Here is a 27,216-nt window from a genome sequence, read left to right on the forward strand (position 1 = left end):
TCTGGGTCTGTGGTACGTGACGACCACGATGAGTTCCCTCCTGGCTCATCAACTGGGACCCAGGCGTCAGCGGTGGGGCGCCACCTGTGAGCCTCTGCGAATGCATCATATCCTGCCGTTCACCAAGGAGGGGAGCAAGCAAACGTGGGCGATTTTTTTGCACGGCTGGGGGTGCTGGGTAGGCATTTTGGAAGCACGCGTTGTACTAGGCACTCATCGAATATAATCTGATCTGGTTATCCTGAAAAACACGACTGAAGGCGGGAGGATCAATTGCATTTATACGATTTAACTCGGTGTACATAGCTCATAGTCACATTCGAATCTGATCTGATTATTGTTGCGAAGGTAAAAATCGTCATAGTGATAGGCATGCAAATCCGACCAGATTATGCTCCGAAACGAGAACACTTCGGCACTATATTCAGACATATTATTAGGAGTAGCTACCCTCGGGATATACAACGGTTATTGTCATTGACCCGACTATCTCCGGACCTGATTAAAAACCCGTTTCCGCAGTGATTGCTATTCAAATGGAAAACGGTGGATGTTCCTATTATGGGGAGTCCCAAACCTTGGCTGCGGTCCAGCGCCTCAGCCATCGTGTAGGCGTGCCGTATCAAATAACTTTGTACTGTCTTTTTATGTCTGCTTCAACGTCGCGATCGTCAAGAAACAATCACTCTTCCTCTTCCGCCTACGCTATTGGTGGCCTGTCGACCTCCCGACCACTTCCTCACATGCTAAATCCGCTCGGGCGAACACATCACGGATACATGCAAGTTAACCAATCCTTGGTGAAGGAAGAGGACGAGGACGAGGAACAAGACATTGAAGCGGGCCACGGAGCTCGGAGGGGAGTGTTTGGCCCGAGGTCGCATGGGAAGCGCAAAGTTACACACGGAGATAAAGATAAAGATACTTTGGGTCTAAGCCTGCTACGACCAAATGTTCGCGAGGAGGACCAACCTTATGAGCAAGACTCGGATGATGGAGAGGTGCCGCAAAGCTTCATGATAGAGGCGACGCGCCAGCCCTTGTCTCCAACTACCAATGCGCACTCCTACAAGGGCAAAGCTCGTTCACGGCCCCTACATTCCAATTTTGCGAGGTCCTTGCCACGGGAGGTTGCCAACCCCCTCGAAACAACACCAGCTTTGTCTATACCTCCAAGACCCTCCGATTTGGATGACGACGTCCTTCCTCAAACCGTGCCACTGCAGCACCAACCGTCTCAGTACCGATTACGTGGACTGGACGCCGCCGAGCGCGCGCTATGGAACTGGGTTAATGTGTGTAATCTGGACGCATTCTTGCAAGAGGTGTACGTGTACTATGAGGGAAAGGGCATATACTCGATTGCCCTGGCGCGCGGCCTAAACCTTTTGTCGGTATCACTCGCCTTCTTTCTTCTCGGAGGCTCATTCGTAACTCATAGGACAGTGGGGTTTGTTATCGGTTTCTCGACGTTCCTATTGGGCTGTATCGACTACAGCCTGTTAGATCAGCACAAAGCGACCCGTCTTTCAGATGTTGTCGTCGACCACTGTGTGACGAAGCAAGTATTCACGTTTATTGGAATGGTTTGTCGTACTGAATATGTGATTCAGGATTTCTGGCTTCACACTGTTTGTTTTCTTACTCTTCACCGCGTTCTACGTCTGGCAAATTATAGCATTCGTGTTTGATGTTATGCGTCTTGTTGACATGTACAATTTCTACACCCACCTACTGCGTATCCCGGACGTGCGTTGCGTTTATCGGTTGTAGTGGTGTCTCTGGTATTGACATTCACACACTAGGCTGATATTCAAACAATTTCGTGGCCAGAGGTCGTCCGGCGAATCGCTGCCATCCGTGAAGAAAACCCCATTACGGCCATTTCATCAGCATCCCACAACAACCCTGCGAGTCCTACGACGGCGTCGCTAGATGCTCACGACATTGCCAATCGAATTATGCGACAAGAAAATTACCTCATTGCGCTGTTCAACAAGGATTTGTTAGATTTGCGTGTGCCATTCCCCCATATTCTGAAGAGAGCATTCTACGGAGATAATGGTGAAGGCAACGGGAGAACGTTGACGAGAGTGTTAGAGTGGAACTTGAGGTTTTGCTTGATGGAGTTTTTGTTCGATCAACGTGGACGCGTGAGGAAGGTTTTCCTGAAGAATAAACATCGTGCTGTCCTCATTGAAGGGTAGGTGCCTCTATTTAACTGATTGATATTTGTATCATTGAACCCGCAACAGTTTGAGGCGACGGTTTATCTTCATGGGTATCCTGAATGCCATCTTTGCCCCCTTCATTATTCTTTACATGATCATGTACTCCTTCTTCCGCTACTTTGAGGTGAGTCATTCCGCGTATTGTATCCCATAGCTACTCACAACCCATCCTTAGGAATACTACAAGAATCCTTCTTCAATTGGTGGTCGTCGGTACACGCCCTACGCACAATGGAAGTTCCGGGAATTCAATGAGTTATCCCACCTCTTTACTCGTCGCCTAAACGAGTCGTATCCTTTGGCGAGCATGTATATTGGTCAGTTTCCCAACGAGAAGATGACTATAATCATGCGGTTAGTTTGAGTGCCACTCTATTTTGCATCCATTGATATCCGCCGTAGATTTGTAGCGTTCATCGCTGGGTCCTTTGCTGCGGTGCTCGTTCTTGCATCAGTAATCGACCCTGACTTGGTGCTCCACTTTGAGATTACACCCCACCGTACCGTCTTGTTCTACCTTGGAGTGTTTGGTTCAATTTTGGCTGCTCTCCGTGCAACGATACCAGAGGACAATAGAGTGTTCGATCCCGAGTTGCTCATGACTGAAGTAATCCAGTATACACACTATATGCCTGACGAATGGAAGGAACAGCTTCATTCCAAACGAGTATGCCATTTCGTTTATGCATCTCGCCAGTGTTTTACTCAAGCCCGTGATAGGTCCACCAAGAATTCGGAGCACTATTTGCCATGAAGATCCTCATCTTCGTGCAAGAAATTGTCTCCATCGTCACGACCCCTTTCGTCCTGTGGTTCTCGCTACCCCCATGTGCTCCTGCCATCGTTGACTTCTTCCATGACTTTACCGTGTGGGTTCCAGGACGAGGCTATGTTTGCAGCTTCGCTGAATTTGACTTCAAACGACACGGTAATGTCAAGGTTAGTTGAAAGTTGTAGTGACGTGTGGACACTGCTGATGATGTTCGGGCTGCAGTTCGGTGCGCCTACTGGAATACGGGACGAGAGAATGCTTTCCCGGGAAGGGAAGATGGAGAAGAGCTTCTTAAACTTCAAGGTCTGTCATTTGGTTCTATTTTGGGAATAATAGTTAGAAGTTCCGTTCAGGCAGCCAATCCTGATTGGAATCCCTCTGACCCAACTGGGTCCCTATACTTGACTCGCTTGGCGGATCTAAGTGCACGACGGCGTACGATGGCCACCCTGAATGCCAAACCTGAGAATGCAACTTCCTCCTGTAGTGGTAAAGATGTGGCTGACCGCGTTCATGAATACGATCGTGCACTCCTTCAAAGCCAACATGCTGCAGTACGACGCAGGCAGCATGGTGGAGGAGTCAGCGTATTAGGTGGCGGTGGCGTTGGAGCGTCCACAATATGGTCATCCGCTGCGGGTGGACTTTCCACGAGTCAGAGCATGGGAATGGCGCAGACTGCAGTGTTGGGCGATTCACAAGGGAGCGTGATACCTCAACCATTGCAGGTTCAACCAGATGAAGATGGTACCCAACAACGAATAGGCAGCGGGCTGGGGGATGATTCTTACGTGGATGAGGACGCGAAAGGAGCAATACCATACGAGCCGCACCAAGAAGGGATCAATGAGGGTGAAGAACACGTAGACGCTGGAGTAGTTGAGCTACTGGCACGGATCTACGCTTCTAGGGGGCCCCAGCCCGTGCCCATCATCTAATGTATACCACGCATATTATTTTGTACGCCCTCTTGTTACTACGACCTTGCCATTGCCAGAACTGTCCTAACGTTAAATGCAGTTCTCCTTGCTTGCTAAGATCTCCTCAACGCGACGAACTTTCCGGTCGTTGCCTTCACCAGGTATGACTTCCCTATCGGCACGTGTGCCGATACGGATGTCTGTGGCAATACGTGGTGCACCCAGCTGGTGCACAGCAACGTGACAGTCGTGAATAGCCTTGCAGACCTCAGTCCAGCGACCCTCTGTGGACATGTTATCGCAAAACGGTTTCGGTAGATGGATGTGCAAACCTAGGTTTGTCCCGTATGCACTTGAGACGACGTGAGCCTTTTACACCCAGAAGGACGGCGCAATACGTACTGCATCTTCCCAAGACTGGAGTTAGAAGAGGAAACTCGGGACATCCATAGATTTAATACTGACTTTGAACGTTAGTCCAGATTTTCGAAGGACCTTTTGACACTCAGCAATGTACTCTGCGACCTGGAAGCCATAAACGTTGCTGGCCAGCAGGATCAAAAGATACTTGGACGTACAGATGAATCGCCGGTCCCGATTGGGATGAGACAGAAGTCTGGACAAGTGGTCCGGGTGGGGTAATCTGTTCAAAATGCCGAAATACTGACCTGCGACTGCGTAAAGGTCGTCCTTGTCGTTCGACATGTTGCTTGCACTACTAGGATCGCGTAGATTACAGATACTTTTATTATCGAGAAGTTTCCGAATAAGGATGTAGTCCGGCCGGCGGGGGCAGTGGACACCTTTTGGGCGAGCCCGCTGTCGACGTCAGTCATGCCCTCTGCGTCTCTTCAGTCAAGGATAAAAGCCTTTGAAGCATTGACGACAACATCTTCGTTGTCGCAGGCGCCGACGACAGCAGCGAGCACTTCGTTTGCCACGCCCTACAAGTCAAGACTTGGAACAACTCAGTCGTCCGAGTCGACTGCAACCGCCTCAGGCACGTTTCAAACGAGAGTGCCGTTGGTAGCATCGGCTCCTTCCAGCGGGTCACAGTCACAGTCCCCTACTGTGTGTCGCAGGGTATCTTTGATTGACTTGAAGGATTGGGTTGTGGAGGATGGTCCCTTTGGGGGATCACTTACTTCCCCTCAGACAGGCGAAGCAGGCAACAACCAGTCGATTAACGTTTGTGAGCCGAGCTTGCCTCTCTATTCGGGCATCAAGGATCCACCCAACGATGCCCGCGATATGTCAACGCCACTTATCCATCTTGAATCGCCGCCAAAACAACGGCCACCGCTTCCACCACGCAAACCATCCTACTTGTCAGCTGGGGCGAGTCCTGTTCCACGTGTGCTATCAATAGAGGGCAATTCAGGCGCTACGCTTCGTCCTCCGTGTAGCTCAGATTCCCTAACCATCGAGCATACTTATCCTCCTCAAACGTTTGGTACCGCTCGTCTCCGCCATGCCCCGGCTTCCTCTATCTCATCGTTTCATTCCGTTTCGCTTTCATCGGAGGGAAGTGGCTTGGAAACCCCTGATCTAGGGACATTGCCCCAAAACGCCAGAAACGTTATCGATAATGACTCCGCGAGTATTGCCGATTCTTTTGAGGATGTATCAGTTACGTCTGTGGTTGATCTATCCACTGCGGTAACTTCTAACTGGATGACATCCATGGAGGCACCGAAGATTACCCCAGAGGCTGACGCACTAAGAACGAAGGTTGTGCCTCTGCCACCTAAACCTCCAATTCGACCCGTATCTGCAACCAGTCCTTCGACACTGACGACCTTGAAGACACGTCGACCGCCTCCGCCTCCACCCCCTTACGCGCCACGCTTCCGAATTCCAGCTTCCCGGACATCCCTTACACCTCATTCGGGGTCGACGTCTGACCGGTCCTCAATTCTTAGCACTACGAGTACTACATCTAGAACGAGCACTCACAGCAACACAGCGCGTGAAAATGCCATGCACTCCCAGCTTCACCGACCCACCCCTGTCCCTGCTTCTGCTCGCGCGCGGTACGAGACGCTATTTGTTAGCGCATTATTAGGTCAACGTCAGATTGAGAAACAGAGCCGAAGGAGGTTCCTGCCTTGTAAACCGATATCTCAAAAGGAAAGACAGGCCGCAGGATGGAGAGGCCTTTCGTTGGATTTACTTGCCCAACAAGAGGATCATACTATCTTGTCACCAGACAGCAGGGAATCTGAGCTTGCCAGCGACAGCGACAGCAATTGTGCACCAGTGAGTGCAGAAGAGAAATTGAATGGTCGCATAGTCAAGTATATATGGAAAGCTTCTCGTCTTGACCGACGGAAGCTTTGGGACATATGGTGAGGATTGCAGCCTAATCAACCCGAACACTCAACTGACACAACCTTTGTAAAGGAATGAATGTGATCCCCAGAAAACCGGGAGCCTCGATCGTAATGCGTTCATTCAGGGCATGTGGCGCATAGATGAGGAACTTCGGCGAGCCCAACTTGCCCGATGTACATCTGCACTCAGCGTTGCTTCATCGCAACGTATTCCCCACCGCCCGCTTCCAAGAAGTTCTACTCCTCTGCGACTAGTATCATAACATCTGAAGCAATGAGCATCAGGCTTTTGGCGATGTGCAATGTACAACATGGACTGTCACGGACACATATATGCAGCTGAACACTTGGTTTGTGTGGATAACCAATTAATGTAGCTAATGTTCATTGCTAATGTACACTGCAGTAACCTCTGTATGGTGGTTCAGCACACATAGCCCAGAATGTGTGAGTGAAGGATTTGGCCCTTCGCCATTTATATTTTCTTGGCTTCCCTATTCCTCTCCCACATCTTCAGCGGCGCCTGCCCGAACGCCTTCCTTGGAGCAAGCAAATGGCATGAGAACAACATATTCAATGTGACAAAGTTGCTTGCACTGTTCAGTGATCATGATGTATGCCAAACAACCACTAGGGACTCATTCCTAGGACCTTCTCTGAAATCTGTTTACAGTACATACTCTTTCATTATTAACTTTATACCCTTGACATGCACGTGCATTGAATCAACAGTAATTATGGGAATGATGTACCCTTTTTTTTTTTTTGACACCTGCACCGACGTCGTGACGTTAAAGTCAAAGGCTTGGAACTTTGGCTTTATTTGGTCATCTAAGCAGACAGGCGATCAGAATTGCAGTAGGACTCTCAAAGATTAGGCAGACTCGTGCTTAGGGATATGCGTCTCTGCCTCTTCCATCTACCATGGCTTCTATTGTTTCCGCTGGTCGCAGAGCTAACTTGCTCTTATTCGCCGGAAAAGCGCTCTTACCTGACCCATGACTATTTCGTTCTGGAGCATAACCCCGCAGCTGGAGCATCTCTGGACGAATGTGCCGGAGAGCTCGGTGTGGAAGTCGTAGAACAAGTAGGCGAGATTCGAAACCTGTGGCTTGTCCGAAGTGCGAAAGCAATGTCGCGGATACGTGCCAGGTCGACGGAGGACAGTGTCCACACTCGGTATGAGAGTCTCCGTACACGCGCGGCTACGAGCAATTCTTTTTGGGTGCGCTCACATCACCAGCGGAGTGCTCGCCGTATTCTCTCTTCCATCAACTATCTTGAAGAACAAGTCCCTCGCCGACGCAATAAACGTGACGACGCCCATATCCAGAGGGCCCCACCACCAACTACCCCCGCAGACCAGACCCCCGATGCTTCAACCTCCGTTGCTGCACATCTTGGCATTTCTGACCCCCTATTTACCTCCCAATGGCATATTATCAACCCCGACTACCCAGAGCATATGATGAATGTCACTGGTCTTTGGGAAATGGGCATAACTGGCCGAGGCGTAATAACCTCCCTCGTAGATGATGGACTGGATTATAACAACAGAGACTTGGCAAAGAACTTCGTGTGTCGTTTTTGGTGCCTTTTTTGCTGTTTCTTACCGGGCACTCAGGACGCTGCCCACTCCTATGACTTCAACGACCATACTGACCTTCCCACCCCAGTCCTTGCAGACGACCGTCACGGCACTCGCTGCGCAGGGCAAATAGGAGCCGTAAAAAATGATGTCTGCGGAGTTGGCCTGGCCTACGAATCCAAAATTGCTGGCGTTCGAATCCTCTCCGGTCCAATCACTGACGTCGACGAGGCTGCTGCTCTTAACTATGGTTTCCATAACGTGTCTATATATAGCTGTAGCTGGGGACCGCCGGATGACGGGAAATCAATGGAAGCGCCATCATATATCATCCAAAAGGCCGTCGTCAACGGCGTCCAGAACGGCAGAGGTGGAAAGGGTTCCGTCTTCGTCTTTGCCAGTGGCAATGGGGCAATGTTCGGAGATCAGTGTAATTTCGACGGCTATACCAACAGTATATATTCCGTGACTGTGGCCGCTGTGGATTACAAGGGACTGCACCCATACTACTCTGAAGCTTGTGCAGCAAACATGGTTGTCGCCTACAGCTCAGGGAGTGGGAAGAGTATAGTGGGTACTCTCACCTAACTATCTCTCGTTTTTCTTCGCTTACTAAAATATCTAGGTCACCAGCGATGTCGGGGATGGCAAGTGTTCCAATTCTCATGGAGGAACATCCGCTGCTGCGCCGAATGCTGCTGGTGTGTTCGCACTTGCCCTTTCAGTGCGGTAGGTTGTCGCCGCATGACTTAAATTCACCTCTGATGGAAGCCTTTATATATATATCATTTTTATTACAAAGGCCCGACCTATCCTGGCGTGACATTCAACACCTTTGCGTACGAACTGCCGAGAAGATCAACCCCGAGGATCCAGACTGGGAACGGACGGCGACTGGAGGATCCTTCAGCTACAAGTATGGTTACGGACAGCTCAACGCGTACGCTTTCGTCACTGCGGCTCAGAATTGGTCGCTCGTTAAGCCGCAGGCGTGGTTTCACCCTTCCGCAATTCAGATCAATAATGGCTCATTACTGGATGAAGAGGGAGAGATGACGGGCGGCGTACCGATTATCCGCGGAGGCATCTCTAGCACATTCACTGTGACACAGGGAATGATGGAGCAACACAACCTAGAGGATATCGAGCATGTGACGGTCCGAGTGTGGATATCTCACACGAAAAGAGGTGACGTGGAGGTTGAATTATTCAGTCCAAATGGAATACGGAGTGTGCTGGCTGCACCCCGCTCACAAGATTTCGACAACACAGGATTCCGTGGTTGGCGTTTCATGTCAATTAAGCATTGGTAAGACATGACCCACCGCCACAATAATTACTTCTGACTTGAACCTAGGGGTGAGAATCCCCTTGGCCAATGGACCATCAAGGTGTCAGACCAGGAAGGTCAGAATGGAACATTTCACGGCTGGAGGCTTATGTTTTGGGGCTCCACCATCGACGCTTCAAAGGCGAAAACCTATGTTCTTCCTAACGATGAACATCTTCTCCCTTCTTTGGAGGAACCGGAATCGATAGATATCCCCACATCTCCCATCACCAAAATTCTTCCGAAGCCCACGTTGGGTCTCCCAGATGATCACGAAAGTGCTGAGGGAGAAGCCAACCGGCCCGCTTTTTCTGGTAAACCTACGGGATCCGCGATACCTACCATGACGCCTACGCCCGATGAAGGCTGGTTCTCAGACATGTCTAATCTTGTCTATAGCTCGAGGTGGTTCTTCGTTGCACTGAGTGTGGTCCTCCTTTTCGGCATTGGTGCAGGTGTATTTTTCTGGCGCCGGCGTGTTAGGCGTCGCGCTGCATACTCATCATTAGCTGTGGAGGATGTGGCTATGACCTCAGTGACTGGCACGGTACGTCCGGGGGTACGTGCGAAGGAACTCTACGATGCATTTGGCGAAGTATCGGATGACGAGGATGTGGATGAGGAAGGACCTATGCTGGAAGCTTCAAGACGACCTGAAATCCATTCAGGCTTCTTGGACGATGATGAAGAAAGCGCCGAAGGCACACCGAGATACAGGGATGATCCCGAGGCTGGCGATGATGAGCAACGTCATCTCACGGCTGAGGTCAGATCGGATAGCGCAGGTAGTGGGTCTAGTTGGGATCATGCATCTCAGGCTTGACGCATTTTTTCCTCTTCGTAAGGGTTCTAATTGAATAAAGCTACTACTACTGTTATGTCCACTCAGGAAACCTGGAAGACCTACAATATATCTAACTACATTTGATGTACGTATGCGGAACGGAGAGCATCAGTAAAGCGGAGCTGGGAACCTTCCTCGTTAAACTCATGAGGTTGCTCATACTGCTACTGCTCTGCCAGTGTGCCGTAAACAGAACGCTGGATAACGCTGGTAACGAAGGTGACATACATGAACGGAGTCCTGTTCAGTGTTTGTGCATGACGCACCACCCGAACCGCCTGGAGACCTGGACTTGGAACTGCGTCCCATGATAATATATCTGTCCAAGTGGGTTGGCTAACTTGGGGGCCCTCGTGTACCGCCGACGGGTGTTAAGGGGGACAAGTGTGTCGTTGAGCCTTTGACATTTCCTGGAACTTCTGCGACCATGTCGTGCTCTACTGACAAGCGAAAGGAATGCCCGAGGAGGGCAATTTGGGATGTCAGACTTGGTGCTTAGACGGACGGACCATCGCTCACTCTGGAGATCTGCACGAACCATGATATTTACATAACTACCTATGAAGTACATACACACTGGTGTTGCATGTGATGGAGATTTAAGCACTAGATATCAATAAAGCGAAGTCGAGAACCGTTTGCGACTCGTGTCCAGACATCGACATTCTCATACTGCCATGGGAGACGAAGTTAGTGGAGTTCATGCTTGAATCAGGTGAGCCTTCACCTCAATGATAGTCTCATTAAGCTGCGCTTCATTGTAACCAGCACCCAAGACGCGCGACCGAACATCAACCATCGACAATTCCTCTTCACCTTCATCTTCGTCAGAATCCTCCGTGTCCGGGCCACCATTGGGACGCCTTCCAAATCTTCTTTGCCTCTTTCTCCGCTTCCTCCCACCTTCCACTACTATGTGTTTTATAAGGCGGTAGATTTGACTAACAACGGATCGGTCGACCTCCTGTTCCCGGTCTTCGTCTTCATAAAGACTCTCTTTACTACACTCCATAAGGCGCAAGGCTTCGTCGACATCGTCGTGCTGCACAACATTTGCAAACCGCAGGCGTGCAAGTGCCTGGGAAAGGCGAAGAACGCCGAGTAAAGTACGTGCAGACGTGTAGGTGTGCGACTTCTTCTGTTCAGCAGCGTCTTTCGATAATTTGCGAAGACGAACGTAAGAGTCTACGATATATTTCGATACTTCGGGGGAGACTGTGGGACGCCTGAGGCGTGCCTGGGCAATGTAGTGCCTAGGAACTTGGTGTCAAATACTACACAAGGCAAATGGGATTGCATTGCTGACCTCATGAGAGTCAGATCCACTAGGTCGAACTGGAGTTGAGGATGGGTGTTGTGCATGTGCACATGAGTAACATGCTGCGCTAACCGCTCGTCATCTTCTCGGGTCGGTTTATCAAGGATGAGAAACAACAAGTCAAAACGGGACAGTAAGGCTGCAGGTAGGTTGATATTCTCTACAGGTGAAACCTTCGGATTATACCGTCCGTACAAGGGGTTTGCGGCAGATAGAATAGACGTCCGAGCATTGAGAGTTGTGGAGATACCGGCCTTTGAGATAGAGATTGTTTGTTGTTCCATGACTTCGTGGATGGCCGTACGATCTGATTCTTCCATCTTGTCAAATTCGTCGATGCAGCATATGCCGTTGTCTGCCAAGACGAGAGCTCCGCCTTCTGTTCACGTGTAAGGACGCCTGCGAGCTTATGCGACAGCCGAGGACATACCCAGAACCATCTCATCCGTCACAGGGTCCCGCATGACAGCAGCTGTGAGACCGACTCCAGAAGAGCCTCGTCCCGTGGTGTAAATACCTCGTGGTGCAACCTTGGAAATATACTTGAGCAATTGTGACTTGGCAACACCAGGATCGCCCATGAGGCACACGTTGATATCTCCACGAATTTTCATGCCATCCCCCATGATTTTCGTCACCCCGCCAACCAGCAACAAGAGTAAGGCCTTTTTGACATCTACATGCCCATAGATCTCTGGCGCAATGCTTTGCGCAAGTTTGTTATAGAGTGCAGGATCCCTCTGCATGTCAGCGATTTGGTGCTGGACTTGTGGAGTCATCTCCATGTCACTGTACTGCTTCTTGAGCTGATGTACGTGATGTGTTTCTAAATAAGTGTCGGTGAGCAGTCCTGCGCGGATTGCTTGGAATCCAGTGTATGGTATAGGGAGAAAGATGCCCCCAAGATGAACGACATCTCCCGGATTCATGAGGCGGGTAAGACCACCATGCACATGGATGGTCATTGATCGGGGGATGTGACCGACGGGGACTTGGTCGGCCTATCGAGGAGTGAGTGGCGGCAAGGAAAGATTTGCACACTGCCTACCATTTCCTGTATTCTGACTTCTTGGAACGGAGTAAATCGACTTGCGCGCGTCTGCATGTGCAAAGTTCCACGGATCCCATCTTTCTTACACTCCGACTCGTTCTGGCAGTCGGTGATAGGAGAGAAGGTTTTGCTTGAGATTTGTTGGAATGTTTCAGAGCCACAGACATCACATGTATACGCGTTCACAAGGAGGAGGGGTTTCACTTCAGAGACACGGGTGACAATGCCACGAACCGTGATCAATTTACCAAGATGCGTACTTCGAACCTCACGCACGGCGAGAGCGACATCTGATTTCAGTGGTTCGAAGTAAATTGTACTATAGCGAGATTAATTGCAAGAAGGATGTGCCATGAGGACACTTACTATCTTCGCAATAGGTGTGCTGGAAAGCCTTCTTGCAGACCTTCGGTCTGCTCGTTTCGCTCACGACGCTGATGGAGTAGAATATCCATGACTTCATCGTTCTCACTGATATCTTTCGTTGGAGTTGGCATAAGCTTGTCCACGGCCTCATAGAACAAGGCGACATAGCGGCGCGCATTGCTTTGAATGCGAGCTACGAGTTCAACTACTGTCTTTTGATGCTGTTTTCAAAGGTTAGCGAGTGGATTTATTGAAATGGGACTGCTCACTTGATGGATATCTTCCAACTCGATAGTTAGCATTTGCTGCTCTCGGTTCGCTATTCGTTGCTTATTATTGTAGCCATTACTCGTCAACATATTGCCTTAGGGTACAGAATCTTCCGTACCAGTTGCTGCATGTACTTGAAGCGGCTAGCCGGTCCTTCTGATTGGAATCCATCGTCGTCAAGTGCAATGTTAGCGATTCCTCTGTTGATATCTTTCTCTTGCCCCACGAAGGTAGTCAAGAAGGTCTGAATTGCATCTGCACAGCGTCAAGCACTTTCACAACAAAAAGAGGTTCCAAAATACCGAGTTCATCATCGTACGCAACGTTGACCCTGATGACAGGCAGAGACATTGTGCACCGGATACAAGTTGTGTTTCGCGATTGGTCGCGTCTGTCACGCGTCTGTCACACGCCTTTCTCCGTCATGTGCAGTATTAGTCATCATTCGAGCGCGCCTTGGGAATATTGCAGCCAAACCATAGGTTCAAGACGTATGTATGTACATATGTCATGTACTTGGGGGATTCGAGGTTTGTCGGGTGGCGATGACTAGTAATGCAGCGGTGCTTATTTCGTGGAAATGACGTGTCGTGTAAAACACAGGAATCACAACTACTGCTTGGTTCTACGAGTAAAAATCGACCAGGAAATCCCACAGGGCTCCGGGATTCTTGAAGTTGTGGTGGAGAACACTCATCAACCAACGGGTTCTGCGGACCTCATCTAACATTGTCCTTTGATCAGATCCTGGAGGATAAAATGATGCCCATTCAGTCCATATCGAAAATGCTTCCTCCTGGATATGGTCAATCTCGGCTGGTGGCATTATAAAGGACAACATCCATACCTTCCAAGTCAGAAATGATTCCCGCTCAATTATCGTTGTCTGCACAATTTCCTTTCCAGGGAATACGCCCCACGTTACCGCATTGCGCGCATCTTCTGGGACATTGGTTCTGAAATCGCCCTACATGGCTCACAGTCATCCAATGGGCCACAAAAAAAGAGTTGACTAATTCCCACCTGAAGGTTGGCAGCGAAGTAATGAACTGATCCTCCTCCGCTCAGCTGTGTCTTCTTCTCGATTTTATCGACAACCTCCTCGGTGCAAAAGAATTCTATAAATGCCTTTTGGGAAACATAACCATCACGCGGACCCCAGCCAAAATTTTCGTCCGTAGATGGTAGGGTGTCCACTGCTGGCTGGGAACAAACGGTCCACAACCCTCCCCTAGTTAAAGCTTTCAGCTGGTGCAAAATTGTCTGCGACTCGGCAGACAGAGGAGACGACGAAAACGGCGTCGAGGCTGCTTTTGAGTCCAAATGCCGCAGGAACAGGTCAGTTAATTCCTCCGCTGTTGCAGGATTCCCCCAGTCGGGATGCACAGGGTGAACCTACGGAGGTGGTCAGCTCGTCAATATTGCAGGGAACGCACACGCGTACGGAAAGCCCAAGGCCGCCCCACTGGTCTTGAGCACCGAAGGCAGGGCTCTTGTAGTCCCCAAACCGGCCATTTGGAAAGTCATCCCATGTCGCGGCGTTGTTTATCTCGCCCCGCCCAGGCGGTTCAATCTCCACTGTTGTTTTGGAAGTCAAGGCTGCTGCTGCGTCGCTAGTTGCAGTAGTCGGGGTGACGACAAGTTCGGAGATTGGTGGAAGAGGAACGGGGGAATCCTTCTACCTGGTGAATGACAGCAGCAGTAGGAACCTCGTAAGAGCTTACTGCAATCAATTTATTCCTCGTAGTCGGACTGCCACCAGCCCATTTAAGACGTTCCAGGACGAGCTGTACGCTTTTCTCTAAGTTAAGCGTACAGAAGTGGACACCACGAATATCTCCGTTACCGGTGACCTTGAGAATGATATCGACTGCAAGCCGTATTCCATATTCTTTTACAAGTTGATCATCGTGCTGAGCGTGGTTTAGAGAATGCTCAACTGTGAAGCTTAACCACTCACACGAATGGGCTCCAGGTCTATCATTATGGATGGTGGAACCTGAATTCTGCACAGGTTCACCACCCGTAGGAAAGAAGAGTATGTCGGTATGGGCATCACACCAGGTATAATGGGTACACTGATACCTGCGCATTGTGGGCTGGGAGTGATCGTTTATAAATGAGGAAGCTGACCTTCTCGACGGACTCTTTCGAGCCAGTGCAAAAAGCGGTCGGCGTCGTAAAATAGTTGTGTCACGATGAAATCAGCCCCGGCTTCTACCTTCTCTTTGAGGACATCAAAGTCTCCGTCATCGTCAGTTTGGTTGTCCGGGTGCCCTTCCGGGTAGGCTGAAACAGAGTGAGTGTCGGGAGTCGACGGATTAGATGTGTGTAATACCTGCCACACCAATACAGAAGTGAGGAGAGAATTCCGGCGAGGAGCGTATATATTTGACAAGATCCACACCATGACTGAAACGGGAGTCTATGGGCGTCCAATGTTCCTGCCCGCGGGGAGGATCTACGTGAAAGGCCTAAGCACACCGTAACGAGGTCCATGCACTGCATTCGCGAAAATACTAACCACCACGAAGTGCAAGGATATTTTGTATTCCGCGGGCCTTAGCTGTCTATAACCAAGTTGGTGGTGTGGCTTCACGTAGGGCTGATAACTTACACGCAATGCGTCGTCGACCAGGCCTGGCACCATGTTTGTGCAGGTGAGATGAAGGATGGTATCTATTCCATAATCTGCTTGTGTGATCCCGGCTAGGTCAAGGCTTCTGTCCTTTGTCGATCCACCTGCGCCCCATGTAACGCTGATAGCTATCGGATCGAGGTTGGAGAGGCGAGATATGCGGGTCAGTAAATTGTCAAATCCCTGGTCTGTACGGGGAGGGAAGAATTCGAATGTGTAAAACGGACGGTGGGCGGGATGTGCTGCGATCTTGTCTGAGAGTTTCATAGAGTGCGTGGTATCTGAGAGGAATCCACGTCCAACCCTCTCTACAGGTGGCGATCACAAATATTTTTGTTGCACATCATCTATCGGCGTGATAGCCCATGCGCTCACACATCAGGCATGACCCCACGTGACGCACCGCCGGCAGCGGACAAACAGAGCCAAACATGTCTTTCCCCGAACAAGATGGCGCGCAGAAGCGAGACACGTCCAGTACTAGAGAGAGAGAGAGCAAACCGAAGCCATGGCATCCCCGTCCACGCCTGCAACAGCTGATTTCTCCTCGACCCCCCCAAAACGAACCAAAATCGTTCTACTTGGCGACCAGAGCGTCGGGAAGACCAGTCTCATTACAAGGTCACATCTGACAGGGCTGACACGCCTCGTACACTCACTCATACCCCATACACAGGTTCATGTATGATACATTCGACAATACCTACCAAGCAACCATTGGCATCGATTTCCTCAGCAAGACAATGTACCTGGAAGACAGAACGGTAAGATTGCAGCTATGGGACACTGCTGGACAGGTAAGCCATCGAAGCAGCTCCTAATGGACCACGAACTCCCTTCCGACGACTACTATCACCCGCCGTGTGATAGGAACGGTTCCGTTCGCTAATACCGTCGTATATCCGTGACTCCTCTGTAGCCATAGTCGTCTATGACATAACCAGTAAGCACCCTACTTTGTGCAGGCGTACCCTGCGTGTTCACCTTGGACCGAGACCGTCAATCGTTCTTGTCGACGTCCAAATGGATAGACGACGTCCGGTCAGAGCGGGGAAATGACGTCATCATTGTTCTAGTCGGCAACAAAGCAGACCTGTCGGAAAAGCGGTCTGTATGCAGATTCACTCCTGTATTTGTGGCTGACTAGCCATCCTCCAGTGAAGTGACGATCGAAGAAGCAAATACAAGGGCAACACAGTTGAACATCATGTTCATGGAAACGTCGGCCAAGGCAGGTCACAATGTTAAATCTTTATTTAAGAAGATTGCATTATCACTGCCGGGGATGGAGAAGGAAGGTCAGACTGAAGCTCCAAATACAAGTAGGTCAACGGTGGTCATGAAGCTGTTCTCGCCTAAAGGATGTTTCCAGAAATCGATGTTACGACGTCTCAATCAACCGCTCTCCCGGAGGCTTCGCAATGCAGCTGTTAATACCATCCTCAGCAGTTGTATGATTGTCTCGTACAATATAGTTGCATTCAGTGATACAGAACATCAGCTCGAGGTCAGAGGTTTAGTCGCTGACAATTCTATTTGTCGCTATCCACGGTTCATAATGTTGCCCGCACCCCTCGGATTGGCATCCTTGAATTGAGCCCATTGCTCGTCCTTTTGGCGTTTCTCCTCCGATTTCATTTCACCGAAGGTCGTGCCCTCCATCTCGGAATCCACAGCTAGCTGCTCTGATGACGTAGGCCTCTCTTCGGACTGGCGCCTGCAAGGTATGGATTAAAGCAGTGTAGCGGGAGGAGAGAGTAATTTGCTTACCCTCCGCCAGTAATGATATTCCCTCTCTGTCGTTCAACTTCAAGGTATTCGTCAATCGTCATGGTCGGTAAGCGGTGACTTGGTCCGAAGACCTGTGCCTGCAAACGGGCACGCTCTGAGGCACTGGAAGGTAGTATAGTAAATGGTCGTAAGGGCTACGAATGAGTGTGAGTGGCGTAAGTGGCAATACAGCCTACTGAAATCTACCTTGCCACTAGGGTCTAATAGCGGACCTCCCCCATTAGTGCGAGAGGTACTTTCAAGTCTCCACAAAGCCTCCTGATCTTTCGCTTTCTCGCGACGTTCGTTTTCTGGGGGTGACGGGTGAGGCGGAGGAACACTGCGCAATAGTTCTAGTTCCTGTTCGAGGCTTTCGAGTTGAGAGTATGCTTGGGCGTAACACAACCTCAGCAACAGCAGGGAAGCTTCTCGAAGGATATCTTCGGTCTCGGTTTCGTCATTGTCATCGTCGTTTGCGGTCGAACTCCTGGAAGTGGGTGGAAGCAAGGAGACCGCGAGATCAAAAACGTTGGGTGAACCACTGTCGATGGGACGCTGTCTCCGACGCTTTCGAACTGTTGCAATACGGGCGCGAAGATCTTGCTCGGCCTTGTGTTGCTGAATCTTTATTTCTCGTCGTTTAGCAGCATCCTTGATGGAGGGCAACTGTGTGTGAAGAGTCTGCTCTTCTTCTGATACGACATGCAGGTACTCGAGGTTAGATACGAATGTTTTTAAATGACTCTATCAATGAACGGAGTTGGCATGCTCTTCCTGATATTTGGGTTAGAGCTCACCTGAACTTGACTCAAGTAGGTCATACGCTCGCCTGCATCCGTGAATCGGGACCGGTTCTCCACCTCGGCAAGAACAAATGGAACTGTCAAGTATACGAGGTCTCTAGTGGAAATATCTCCAAGCGTGTCGTTCACACTGAACAACGCAAGTGCCGCGATTCTTGAGTTAACTTGCTTAAGATCGGACAGGGCTGATCGAAGCAACTCCTGAGGAAGATTAAGAATGAAGCAGAGTTGCGAGGATTTTCGTTGCAAATACCTGAGTCTCGTCTTCGATGGTGGGCAGATTTGCAGCTCTGGAGGCGGTGGAAAGTGCCCTTGCGTACAACGCTGGGAGTGGTTGAGTGCTTGCCATGACGTCTCCGTAGGTGACATCAGCCTTGACTCCGTTTGATGTGGTTATCGGTGTCCGGGGGGCGTCTACGGTCTAATTATACTATCGCAACGCGTATCGATTACGGCGCGGACTAGTCGCGTCACCGCGTGCCATCGCACTTGCACTCAAACTAGCATGAAGGGGTCAGCCCACTCGGAGGCTGAAAACCAAGCAGAGAGGTCCCGCTGCAGTCCAGATACCGAAGAGGATCTCTTCCATCGCTCCCGCAAGCGAAGCTCACGGAGTTTATTTCACCTCGAGGACAACAACTTGGGATATGTGGAGGGAAAGGTATTCATGAGCTGGCCGCCCGCGAATGGAGCTCGTCGCTTCAACCTCGAAGTATCCGAAAATCACTCCCTTAACAGATTCGAGGTGGCCCTCTCCGGGAGGTGCTTCCAGTGGGTGGAGACGTTGCCTTTCCGACCCCATGATCGTATCTGTCTCGCCCTCAAAGGTGCAGAGGTCGAGTTTCGCAAGGAATCTAGTGCTCCTCATCAGCTGCCATTGATCCTAAGGTATACCAGTGGTGTCGCAATCAAGTACCTCAGCGGCACTAACAAAGGCAAAATAATCAACACATGGGAAAGTACGTATTTACGATTTTATCGCTGCGACTACCCTCTTCTGTACGCGACGTTACTTAGAACACGCCCCGATGGAAGATTGGTACAGTCCCGGCCCTTTGCGACGAGTGTCCGACGTGATCATGGATGATGCATCCGCATCTAGGACGCCAGCTCCTTCGCCTAGTCTTGGAGACGTTGATCTATCCACTAACCAGCACCTTGAAGACAAGGTGCAGCCCAGCGACCACTGTACGTCGGATGGGCATCGCGACAGCAAACGTAGCGCTAATCAAAATGGCCCTGCGAGGCTAACAAAATTCGAGAGAAAGAAGCGTAGATGGGAGAAACACCGTGCATCCCGCACTTCTGGCCACCTTGAATGTGATATACGTATGCCCACCCATTTAAGCGGAAAGGCCAGTGAGCAGGTCGTATCCCCTCAACCTCCGCAAATCCCGACCAGTGTCCACACCGATGACTCGGAAAACGATAAAATATTATCAACGATCCCACAAGATAGTATGTCTGCCCAACCATCAAGCAGTACATACTTTAAGACAGATACACACTCTGGGGAGCCAAGCTTGTCGGTGGGCAACGCGTTTCGGACGGAAATGGTTAGGCGATCTGTTTTCTTTCCTGTCGCGGACCGATAGACCTTTGACAGGGCGATATATTCTCACCATTGAATGTGCTCCGTAAAGGTCATGAGTTGATCAATGTCATAGGTGTCGTAACTCAAGCCAATGCCCCAAAGAGAACCTCTACCAACGGTTAGGCAGTTTCGGTTTCTCGAATACGAAGCCAATTGCTTATAGTTGACAGAGTGGTCACGTTCATTTACAATCGTTGACCCTACAATAACCTCCGGCAATGGCCTCTCAGATGCTGGTGTCGGCGTGACGTGCTTCCAGAAGACTTACGTTGAGTGGCTTCCTCAAGTAGCAGAAGGTGATGTTGTCATTTTGCGCAAGTTGAAAGTTGGTAATGCCAGCAGCATGTTCTCCTAGTGCTTACTGAGGTATCTTCGTAGATTTCCGAATTCAGTGGCGTTTTGAAGGCGATCGGGTATACAGATAAACTGCGCTGGGCTGTCTATGATTCTGCAGCGAACGACGCTCGACCCGTTGACAGAGGGCAAGCGCCCGAGGAAGAAGCGTTAGCTAACGGTTTGGGTTATATCTTCACCCCCTTCTGGAAACCCAGCAAAGATGGTGTGGAGCTGCAATACTGCCACAAGCTTTTGACGTGGTGGAAAGGGTTGCGAGGAACAGAGAAAGAAGTAATCTGTGTACAACGTGCCACTCGTCCTACCAAAGAGCATCGCTTATTGTGCGAAGCATCCCCGGAAGTCGCTCCAGAAGGTTATTTCAACTGTACAGTCGAGGTTTGCGGCATTGATTTCTGGGGCATTCTGGATATTCACACTCATTGCAGATTTTACACAAGTTCCACAACGATGCTGGCTCGTATACAGTGTATGTGACCGACTACACGAACAATCCTCAGACGTACCCCCTCAAACCTGCTTGGTGTCTGCCAGGCTTTTGCGATCGTATCTTCCCCATCGAAATGTGGGATAAAGCAAGAGACTTGGCACAGCTTATGAATGCCGGGGAGTATTGGTACCTTTACAATGTTCGAGCAAGGTTGAACCGGAATGGCTACCTTGAGGGCAAAATGCATACTGCCGAAAAAGTTATCCAACTGAACGAAACGGAAGTGGATAAATACCTGCACTTGAAAGCCCTTCTTACGTGAGTTCCACAATCCCTACTTTGATGTTTGCATCCTAGGACGCTTGTACAGGCGGAAGCAGAGCTTTTCGGAAGGTGGCTTGAGCGCCGGTTTACCGAATTCCTTCCCATACAAACTGTTCCAAGATGTAGACGACACAAGCGTCTTTTTTTCGTGCGTTGTTGAGGTTGGTGACACTTGCCTCTGCCTTCCATCTTTCACCACAAAGCGTACGCAGGTTTTATCCGTTGATTCCGATCCGCGAGACGGGACTTCCATCTACGCAACCGATTATACATACAATCCAACTTTCTCGCGTCAGGTATCTACCTCCGAATGGGCGCGTGGCCTTGACTTCCGTATATTGAGGATTAAACTGGATGGTGCTCAGTCACAAATGGCGCGCGACATCTGCATCGGCAGTTCGTACAGAATATTGAATTTGCGCCTAATCCAAAGAGGTGATAGTTCTAACACCCACGGACGCTTAGGTGGTGAGGACAGACTCCTTCTCCCTCTTACTGACCGGGAAGAAGAGCAACAATCAACCCTGAAAGTGTGAGCAGTACGTCTTAGGAGTGTTCTGCTTATTCAAGAAGCGACGATTTAGGAACAAGGATAAATGGAAGCGGGAATTGATGCTGGATCGCACGTCGTGGCCTACCTCGCCAATGCCTCAGCCGATGACTTCCCAACGCGGAGCTCCCAAATACAGTACCATTCGCGAGGTCCTCTCAAGTACGACTTGTCCCAGCATGTTTACCGTCGTGGCACGCACGATCGACTTCTTCCCATTTCTCCTTGAAGACGCGTGTATTTTGCGTTGTATGGGTTGTCAATCAGAGTGAGTCCATGAGTTGACCTTTCTATGTCGTCCTTACTCTTTTCAGTGTCCCGCTGACTTTTAAGGCCTGTCCAGGGTGTGATGATATGACGGAGACCCATTGCAAGTGGTGTTATTGTTTGTACCTCCGGCTCGAGGACGATGCAGGCGACAGTCTCAACGTCTCACTTTGCGGAAAAGAGGTGCGTGGTTTGCCCCTTATAAGGTTGGATAGCTTAGGCGCTGACCTTTCGTTCAGTGCACTCTTTTGCAGGATACCCCGGCAGACGACTTCCATTACGACCGTGGCGCTTTTTGCAAATTCCTCGCTAAGCTCAAGCCCGTTATTGGAAATCTCAAAGAGGTGCATGATGCGTGGTCGGTGAATAGAGAAAAAGAGATCGAGTCGCCGCGTATGAATTTCACGATTGAAAGCTGGGCGATCGGTGATGACGAGCGTGGATATGGCCTTCTGAAGTGTACCGCCGCTTGAAGTTCTATGAATCCATCAACAACGCATGCTCTTCGGTATATATAAGTACTGTACTACCTGCTAATTGAGAGTATGTACGTAGATAGTATTGGTGATTTACTACTTTCTGATGTGGGTTCGGGTCTGAATTTGGAAGTACTACTGCATAGCACGCTCAGCCTCAGGGAGTCCTGGCTGGTCATAGAACACCGCGATGTCCATCGTCTCACCAACGCTCATTCCGCGTCCACCACTGATCCCATTGGTCCTTCCGAAAGCCCCTCACTTCGGCCCAGTCCCACTGCCGAAGCGGGACAGGTTCTATGGAAGATTGACTACCCGTCGAGACCTGGAACGGGAAATGAATGACTTGTCAGACGAAGAAGGTGATCTAGAGGAGAGCGTACGTCATGACGGAAGCTGGGAGCGCCGTATGTATGCTCATCGTTAGGTCTATCCTTTCTGCAATGCAGAATCTGGAAGTCCGTAATCGTGGGTTTTCTTGGTATATCCCCATAGGCCGTCATGCCACCCAATTGGAAGAGAAAAATGACGTGAGTTCTCTCATGCTACAGCGTAGTGCAGGACAGGCCTGAGCTGTCGATCTATTATAGGCAGAAGACGATTCAGAGGGCTCAGAAAGTGGGCAGTCTGGGGACCATTCGCCGTCAGTAGATGGGGAGGAGAACGGCGAGTCTGGAGCAGATCTAGATGCAGGCATGGAAGACATGGACGAAGGACGCCCTTCAGACGACGTCGATGTTACATCTGACGAGACAGAATACGAAGACGAGCAATCTGACGTTTGAAAAGGTACGTGGTTGATTGTACAGTCTAGCAAATGTACATAGTGCAACAAATAATTTATGCTTTGCGCAGTTCGCCACGGGGTCAGGCCAGCACGCCCTGTATGTCAGATACGGACAACAGCTGTCTGCCATGTCCACGCCGCCGAGAATTCCCAGCCATAACCAGAGGTCGCACCCATACTCGGACATGTCCTGCCTTTGTTGCAGTCACCAGTGCACGCGGTAGGAAGGTCAGGGAGGTAAGTAGGTCTGTATCGATCTGCTTTACCTGGAGACGTGTGGATCAGCGATCCGAGGAAATGGAAACCGCCACGATTTCGTTGATTACTTACGAGCACTGGCTGTACAACAGAGACTTCGTTCCTCGACGGCGCTGGATGATACCGTGACGTAGCGAGCTGCGCTGTAGACCCTACTCCGTGGCGGACCGCGAGCGAAACGCTTGAAGTCATGGACACGCGTACGTGATGTGCTGACTGTGGCTTTGGTCTATGTAATGCACTGCTCGAGAAATCCCACTGTAGCCGGTAAGCACCTCTCAAATACGCGGTGAGAGCACACTGACTAGAATGAGTTTGTTGTCCTCTCCTACACTGCCGAAGCGATAATTGCGCCCATCACACCGCAGTTCGTCAAATGCGACGGCTGAGACGAACGAAGAGTGTCCTTGACACCTGGCAACCACACGTTGTTCCCATGGTGAGAAAATTGTTAGCAGGTCATCCTGTCCTCCGGTCTATGCATCGTCGTTGGTCAATAGTGAGGAAAGAAAGAATTCGGTACAGACGAGGATGAAACGACCGTCAGGGGACCACGCGACACAGGTGAGCGCGCCGAAGTACGAAGAATAGCAGTCAACCAGCCTATAAGAGAGGCTTACATCAAGCATTAGCCACACCTGTGAAAACTCACTGTTCTGCTAAGGCATCGATGACACGCAAACAGCCGTCTTCCGATATCGCGGCAACGTACTTGACATCGGGAGAGAATACGAAGTCTGTGTGACAGTGAACAAGAGACTATGTAGAAGAGAAGCGCACATACCCATAATACTGCGTCTACTGACTCTCCAGTGACTTACTGGGTTCTTGGCTATACCTTTGTCTGTCCGTTCCTTGACAGCTACACTGGATTCAGGGTGCCATGGAGGCGTGGTGACATGCATTGTCGATGTTGGATCCCAGTCGGTACCTCCCTGCGGTTGTGATGGAGCTTGAATCTGGGCAGGCACGCCAAGGGCGTTTGGACCAGGAACGTTGAGCGTAGTCAACGCCGACGCACTGGGTATGGATGGACTGAACATGCCATCATCTCTCTCCTTGTCGTAGACGACGATCGTTCCGTCAGCATGCGAGACCAGGAATAACGTAGGTGATGAAGGGACCCAATGGACCGCAGTGCACGGGGAAGATGAGATAGCTCCCTTCGTTAAGATCAAGTTCAATGACGTTTCCCGACATGTCAATATATACATACCTGTTTGTTTAGACGGCCATAACGACTGGTCATGGGATCTGTACCTTTCTCAACATATCTGGCGTAGGCAGACATGATAACGTACCTAGCCATACAAGATCGCCTGTGTTGAAGCCGATGACGACGTCGAGCTTCTCTGGAGATGCAGTGTGCGGGTTAACGTCATGACATGTGGGGAAGGCAGAGAAGGTAATTCTCATCAGAGGTTCCTGAGAAGACCAGTATTAGAGAACGAGAAGTGACGGGAGGAGTCGTGGTATACACCTTCGATTTTGATCCGACCTCCACCCAGTGGAATGCTTTATTGCAATTATAAAATAGAAAGGTGGCATCCCCATGCTTGTTTGAGAGAATTTTGCTGAGCCCCTCGATGGTTTGTAGGCGAGTGATGAAAGTGGACGAGGTAGTACGCATGTTGTGCTTCGGTCTAGAGACGACCTTTCTCTTGCCTATAGCGGAGGGATGGGCGAAGAGAGGGTGGTGCGACTCTGGTGCGGTGGGCGAGTCCTGCGGAACAGATGTCTGTGGGGAGGAAACCTCTGGAGGGGTAATGTGGCTGTCATCTTGTGTCTCGGTAGAGGACTGGCTGCGCTCGTCCAGGAGAGACTTGTCCTTATCTTTCTCCTTGTCTCTCCTGGAATCTTTTGTCAGATTAGCGCCAAGCAGCTGTGCCAGGCCGGGTGAGCTGGCGGGCTTCGATGAATTGAAGCGGATGGTGACCGCTGAGAGGCGGGAGGGGTAAGCCGATGTGCCACTGCTGCTGGCTGTTGTGTTGGCGGGTGTGCTGCTCGTCTGATGTGCTGGGATGGCGGGGGGCTTGTGCTCCTCTGTGACGGAGTAGACTCCTTCTGGAGCAACGAATGCGCCGTCGCTCTCCATGTTCCGAGTGGGATGTGTGCTTTACAATAAGGGACCTGGATTGTGGCGACTCTCGCACGGACACTTGCATGCCGGGTGGGACGGATCACCACCCGCGCCAACGGATCTTGCTTGATCCTGTACCATGTTCACCCAAGCAAGCCCTCTCAGGCGCTTGTCGTCGTTCGTAGGCATTTCTGTTCACAGTTCACTCCCTCAGATCGACAGGCTCCAGTTCTCGCGCGTCCAATGCCGTCGCTGGCAGACAACCACTAGTGCTGCAGCCGAGCCTCCACCAGCAGGCGGTCACCTCTCCTCCGTAGCGTCATCCCAGTTCCTCTGTACAACGCGTGATTCTGCATTGCGCACTCCGGGCATTACCTGGGCAGATGAAGATACCCATCCCTCTTCCCCACAGAACGTCATCGGTGGCAGAGAAACGAGAAAGATGAACATGTACCAAGCCATCAGGGATGCACTCAGGCCAGTATCATCTATTCGTCACTACTAGGAATGACGTGCTCATCGGTGAATAGCATCGTACTGGCCAAGGATGACACCGCAGTCGTATTCGGAGAGGACGTTGCATTCGGAGGTGTTTTCCGGTGTACGATGGTAAAGTTATCCCCCTGTTGGTTCCGTGACTCGCTGATTTCCCACCTCTCGGAAAGGGTCTTGCAGAAGAGTTTGGTACGAGCGTTCACCAACGGGTAGATGTGTCTTCTAACTCCGGGCTTCTGAAGGACGCGAGCGCGTGTTTAATACCCCCCTGACCGAGCAGGGCATCGCTGGCTTTGGTATCGGGTTGGCATCTATGGGCCATACCGCGATCGCCGAGATACAGTTTGCAGACTACATCTTTCCTGCGTTTGACCAGGTACCGCTCATGCACGTCTAATTTGCGGACGTGTTTATTCCGCCCATGTGCAGATCGTAAACGAGGCAGCCAAATACCACTATCGTGCTGGAGGACAGTTCTCCATTGGTGGGCTCACCATCCGGACACCCACCATGGCGGTCGGACATGGCGGCTTGTACCACTCGCAAAGTCCGGAGGGATTCTTCCTAGGAGCATCTGGTATCAAGGTAAGCTGTGAGGGGTTACCTAGTATGCTAGTTTTATTAGTGACTTTCACACAAAACAAATATGTAGATCGTAATTCCTCGATCACCCGTTCAGTGCAAGGGTCTACTTCTTACTTCTATCCGCGACCCGAATCCGGTTCTATTCATGGAACCCAAGATTCTGTACCGTTCAGCAGGCGAGTCGATGATTCTATGTCTATTTTCACGAGACACAGACCTCGTCATCAGTTCGAGCAGGTTCCGATTGACGACTTTAAGTTGCCGCTCTCTCGTGCAGAAACTCTCCTGCCAGGCTCTGACCTTACGCTCCTCACGTGGGGAACCCCCGTTTACCACTGCGAATCTGCCATCTCGTTACTCCGTTCTCCCCCACCCGCCCTCGAACCACTCGTACCTCCTTCGTTGCGTTCCGCCGCAGTGGAATTGATTGACCTACGTACCATTCTCCCATGGGACGTTGAAACGATCGTGGAGAGCGTTAAGCGCACTAGGAGGCTTGTTATTGTCCACGAAGCTGGCATGACAGGTGGTGTCGGTGCAGAAATCGCCGCTGAGGTTCAGAAGAGGGCGTTCTTGAGACTCGAAGCACCCATCAGGCGCATCACAGGTTGGGAGTAAGTTAGGTTTCTTCATGATCTGCTGTTGAGTCCCTCATTCACTTCATCCTATCCAGTGTCCCGGCAGCTTTGCAGTACGAGAAGTTCAATATGCCCGACCCGATACGCATATTGGATGGAATTATGGAGACGCTAACATACTAGCTCTCATCTTTAGGTGTCGTG

At 50.5% G+C, this 27,216-nt stretch overlaps 12 protein-coding genes across 12 annotated transcripts; 7 read left to right on the forward strand and 5 right to left on the reverse strand.

The window, feature by feature from the left end:
- Positions 1-549: 549 nt before the first annotated feature.
- On the forward strand, positions 550-3,977 carry F5J12DRAFT_383468 (putative transmembrane protein). Its single transcript, XM_051739148.1, has 10 exons — positions 550-1,390; positions 1,442-1,561; positions 1,614-1,749; positions 1,806-2,203; positions 2,256-2,355; positions 2,407-2,585; positions 2,634-2,898; positions 2,952-3,170; positions 3,226-3,306; positions 3,357-3,977. Exons 1-10 carry the CDS (start codon positions 648-650, stop codon positions 3,939-3,941), a joined length of 2,826 nt encoding a protein of 941 aa, XP_051603561.1. The 5' UTR covers positions 550-647; the 3' UTR covers positions 3,942-3,977.
- Positions 3,978-4,013: 36 nt separating this feature from the next.
- Positions 4,014-4,540, reverse strand: F5J12DRAFT_715195 (uncharacterized protein; the record flags this gene model as incomplete). Its single annotated transcript, XM_051740935.1, has 4 exons — positions 4,014-4,207; positions 4,256-4,292; positions 4,389-4,448; positions 4,502-4,540. Coding segments are annotated over 4 exons (330 nt in total), but the record flags the coding sequence as incomplete, so codon positions are not given.
- A 167-nt stretch (positions 4,541-4,707) lies between these two features.
- On the forward strand, positions 4,708-6,721 carry F5J12DRAFT_383470 (uncharacterized protein). Its single transcript, XM_051739149.1, has 2 exons — positions 4,708-6,271; positions 6,327-6,721. Exons 1-2 carry the CDS (start codon positions 4,758-4,760, stop codon positions 6,517-6,519), a joined length of 1,707 nt encoding a protein of 568 aa, XP_051603563.1. The 5' UTR covers positions 4,708-4,757; the 3' UTR covers positions 6,520-6,721.
- A 319-nt stretch (positions 6,722-7,040) lies between these two features.
- F5J12DRAFT_383593 (peptidase S8/S53 domain-containing protein) lies at positions 7,041-10,130 on the forward strand. The gene is made up of 5 exons (XM_051739151.1): positions 7,041-7,832; positions 7,881-8,414; positions 8,470-8,573; positions 8,647-9,153; positions 9,202-10,130. Exons 1-5 carry the CDS (start codon positions 7,155-7,157, stop codon positions 9,995-9,997), a joined length of 2,619 nt encoding a protein of 872 aa, XP_051603564.1. The 5' UTR covers positions 7,041-7,154; the 3' UTR covers positions 9,998-10,130.
- Positions 10,131-10,434: 304 nt separating this feature from the next.
- Positions 10,435-13,403, reverse strand: F5J12DRAFT_383596 (DNA replication licensing factor MCM7). The gene is made up of 9 exons (XM_051739152.1): positions 13,326-13,403; positions 13,142-13,278; positions 13,023-13,082; positions 12,754-12,974; positions 12,385-12,706; positions 11,767-12,337; positions 11,325-11,715; positions 10,746-11,271; positions 10,435-10,690 (listed from the first exon to the last, which is right to left on the reverse strand). Exons 1-9 carry the CDS (start codon positions 13,372-13,374, stop codon positions 10,625-10,627), a joined length of 2,343 nt encoding a protein of 780 aa, XP_051603565.1. The 5' UTR covers positions 13,375-13,403; the 3' UTR covers positions 10,435-10,624.
- Positions 13,404-13,492: 89 nt separating this feature from the next.
- F5J12DRAFT_805950 (methylenetetrahydrofolate reductase-domain-containing protein) lies at positions 13,493-16,019 on the reverse strand. Its single transcript, XM_051744575.1, has 10 exons — positions 15,641-16,019; positions 15,548-15,593; positions 15,362-15,484; positions 15,157-15,312; positions 14,984-15,108; positions 14,748-14,936; positions 14,468-14,698; positions 14,047-14,418; positions 13,871-13,990; positions 13,493-13,819 (listed from the first exon to the last, which is right to left on the reverse strand). The coding sequence occupies exons 1-10, from the start codon at positions 15,926-15,928 to the stop codon at positions 13,649-13,651; spliced, it is 1,821 nt and encodes a 606-aa protein (XP_051603566.1). The 5' UTR covers positions 15,929-16,019; the 3' UTR covers positions 13,493-13,648.
- A 126-nt stretch (positions 16,020-16,145) lies between these two features.
- F5J12DRAFT_805953 (ras family-domain-containing protein) lies at positions 16,146-17,119 on the forward strand. The gene is made up of 6 exons (XM_051744576.1): positions 16,146-16,282; positions 16,338-16,458; positions 16,532-16,604; positions 16,657-16,768; positions 16,820-16,983; positions 17,034-17,119. The coding sequence occupies exons 1-6, from the start codon at positions 16,170-16,172 to the stop codon at positions 17,093-17,095; spliced, it is 645 nt and encodes a 214-aa protein (XP_051603567.1). The 5' UTR covers positions 16,146-16,169; the 3' UTR covers positions 17,096-17,119.
- Positions 17,120-18,669, reverse strand: F5J12DRAFT_805956 (TAP42-like protein). Its single transcript, XM_051744577.1, has 5 exons — positions 18,488-18,669; positions 18,229-18,435; positions 17,639-18,175; positions 17,432-17,586; positions 17,120-17,378 (listed from the first exon to the last, which is right to left on the reverse strand). Exons 1-5 carry the CDS (start codon positions 18,581-18,583, stop codon positions 17,204-17,206), a joined length of 1,170 nt encoding a protein of 389 aa, XP_051603568.1. The 5' UTR covers positions 18,584-18,669; the 3' UTR covers positions 17,120-17,203.
- A 3-nt stretch (positions 18,670-18,672) lies between these two features.
- F5J12DRAFT_805962 (uncharacterized protein) lies at positions 18,673-22,342 on the forward strand. The gene is made up of 11 exons (XM_051744578.1): positions 18,673-19,193; positions 19,252-19,790; positions 19,841-19,946; positions 19,999-20,153; positions 20,207-20,560; positions 20,611-20,930; positions 20,983-21,097; positions 21,149-21,468; positions 21,521-21,754; positions 21,801-21,936; positions 21,993-22,342. Exons 1-11 carry the CDS (start codon positions 18,740-18,742, stop codon positions 22,224-22,226), a joined length of 2,967 nt encoding a protein of 988 aa, XP_051603569.1. The 5' UTR covers positions 18,673-18,739; the 3' UTR covers positions 22,227-22,342.
- A 77-nt stretch (positions 22,343-22,419) lies between these two features.
- F5J12DRAFT_889050 (uncharacterized protein) lies at positions 22,420-23,014 on the forward strand (the record flags this gene model as incomplete). Its single annotated transcript, XM_051747298.1, has 3 exons — positions 22,420-22,608; positions 22,679-22,759; positions 22,820-23,014. The coding sequence occupies 3 exons, from the start codon at positions 22,420-22,422 to the stop codon at positions 23,012-23,014; spliced, it is 465 nt and encodes a 154-aa protein (XP_051603570.1).
- On the reverse strand, positions 22,996-24,892 carry F5J12DRAFT_805976 (WD40-repeat-containing domain protein). The gene is made up of 8 exons (XM_051744579.1): positions 24,576-24,892; positions 24,491-24,528; positions 24,059-24,437; positions 23,927-24,011; positions 23,802-23,877; positions 23,580-23,750; positions 23,347-23,532; positions 22,996-23,282 (listed from the first exon to the last, which is right to left on the reverse strand). Exons 1-8 carry the CDS (start codon positions 24,688-24,690, stop codon positions 23,097-23,099), a joined length of 1,236 nt encoding a protein of 411 aa, XP_051603571.1. The 5' UTR covers positions 24,691-24,892; the 3' UTR covers positions 22,996-23,096.
- Positions 24,893-25,493: 601 nt separating this feature from the next.
- F5J12DRAFT_714320 (pyruvate dehydrogenase) lies at positions 25,494-27,195 on the forward strand (the record flags this gene model as incomplete). The annotated part of the gene is made up of 8 exons (XM_051740886.1): positions 25,494-25,835; positions 25,901-25,963; positions 26,020-26,038; positions 26,092-26,225; positions 26,279-26,434; positions 26,502-26,614; positions 26,650-27,048; positions 27,108-27,195. 8 exons carry the CDS (start codon positions 25,494-25,496, stop codon positions 27,193-27,195), a joined length of 1,314 nt encoding a protein of 437 aa, XP_051603572.1.
- Positions 27,196-27,216: the final 21 nt, after the last annotated feature.

The sequence above is a fragment of the Pisolithus orientalis genome (assembly GCF_024613125.1).
Source record: "Pisolithus orientalis strain OTSU chromosome Unknown F5J12scaffold_4, whole genome shotgun sequence".
Lineage (NCBI taxonomy): Eukaryota > Fungi > Basidiomycota > Agaricomycetes > Boletales > Pisolithaceae > Pisolithus > Pisolithus orientalis.

Coding starts and splice junctions, on each gene's coding strand:
- F5J12DRAFT_383593 (XM_051739151.1), top strand. CDS start 7,155: ATGCGTCTCTGCCTCTTCCATCTACCATGGCTTCTATTGTTTCCGCTG. Junction 7,833..7,880: donor GAGACTTGGCAAAGAACTTC/GTGTGTCGTTTT, acceptor CCGGGCACTCAG/GACGCTGCCCACTCCTATGA. Junction 8,574..8,646: donor GCACTTGCCCTTTCAGTGCG/GTAGGTTGTCGC, acceptor TTTATTACAAAG/GCCCGACCTATCCTGGCGTG.
- F5J12DRAFT_383468 (XM_051739148.1), top strand. CDS start 648: ATGTCTGCTTCAACGTCGCGATCGTCAAGAAACAATCACTCTTCCTCT. Junction 2,586..2,633: donor AAGATGACTATAATCATGCG/GTTAGTTTGAGT, acceptor TATCCGCCGTAG/ATTTGTAGCGTTCATCGCTG. Junction 2,899..2,951: donor AACAGCTTCATTCCAAACGA/GTATGCCATTTC, acceptor AGCCCGTGATAG/GTCCACCAAGAATTCGGAGC.
- F5J12DRAFT_383596 (XM_051739152.1), bottom strand. CDS start 13,374: ATGTCTCTGCCTGTCATCAGGGTCAACGTTGCGTACGATGATGAACTC. Junction 13,279..13,325: donor TGCGTACGATGATGAACTCG/GTATTTTGGAAC, acceptor GACGCTGTGCAG/ATGCAATTCAGACCTTCTTG. Junction 12,975..13,022: donor AGTTGGAAGATATCCATCAA/GTGAGCAGTCCC, acceptor CTTTGAAAACAG/CATCAAAAGACAGTAGTTGA.
- F5J12DRAFT_805953 (XM_051744576.1), top strand. CDS start 16,170: ATGGCATCCCCGTCCACGCCTGCAACAGCTGATTTCTCCTCGACCCCC. Junction 16,769..16,819: donor GCAGACCTGTCGGAAAAGCG/GTCTGTATGCAG, acceptor GCCATCCTCCAG/TGAAGTGACGATCGAAGAAG. Junction 16,984..17,033: donor GACTGAAGCTCCAAATACAA/GTAGGTCAACGG, acceptor GGATGTTTCCAG/AAATCGATGTTACGACGTCT.
- F5J12DRAFT_805976 (XM_051744579.1), bottom strand. CDS start 24,690: ATGAGAATTACCTTCTCTGCCTTCCCCACATGTCATGACGTTAACCCG. Junction 23,878..23,926: donor ATCGATGCCTTAGCAGAACA/GTGAGTTTTCAC, acceptor CCTCTCTTATAG/GCTGGTTGACTGCTATTCTT. Junction 23,283..23,346: donor CTGTTGTACAGCCAGTGCTC/GTAAGTAATCAA, acceptor ACACGTCTCCAG/GTAAAGCAGATCGATACAGA.
- F5J12DRAFT_805956 (XM_051744577.1), bottom strand. CDS start 18,583: ATGGCAAGCACTCAACCACTCCCAGCGTTGTACGCAAGGGCACTTTCC. Junction 18,436..18,487: donor CCATCGAAGACGAGACTCAG/GTATTTGCAACG, acceptor AATCTTCCTCAG/GAGTTGCTTCGATCAGCCCT. Junction 18,176..18,228: donor CCTACTTGAGTCAAGTTCAG/GTGAGCTCTAAC, acceptor GTTCATTGATAG/AGTCATTTAAAAACATTCGT.
- F5J12DRAFT_383470 (XM_051739149.1), top strand. CDS start 4,758: ATGCCCTCTGCGTCTCTTCAGTCAAGGATAAAAGCCTTTGAAGCATTG. Junction 6,272..6,326: donor CGGAAGCTTTGGGACATATG/GTGAGGATTGCA, acceptor ACCTTTGTAAAG/GAATGAATGTGATCCCCAGA.
- F5J12DRAFT_805950 (XM_051744575.1), bottom strand. CDS start 15,928: ATGAAACTCTCAGACAAGATCGCAGCACATCCCGCCCACCGTCCGTTT. Junction 15,594..15,640: donor TGGTCGACGACGCATTGCGT/GTAAGTTATCAG, acceptor ACTTGGTTATAG/ACAGCTAAGGCCCGCGGAAT. Junction 15,485..15,547: donor TATCCTTGCACTTCGTGGTG/GTTAGTATTTTC, acceptor CCTTTCACGTAG/ATCCTCCCCGCGGGCAGGAA.
- F5J12DRAFT_805962 (XM_051744578.1), top strand. CDS start 18,740: ATGAAGGGGTCAGCCCACTCGGAGGCTGAAAACCAAGCAGAGAGGTCC. Junction 19,791..19,840: donor ACGCGTTTCGGACGGAAATG/GTTAGGCGATCT, acceptor GACCTTTGACAG/GGCGATATATTCTCACCATT. Junction 21,469..21,520: donor CAACAATCAACCCTGAAAGT/GTGAGCAGTACG, acceptor GCGACGATTTAG/GAACAAGGATAAATGGAAGC.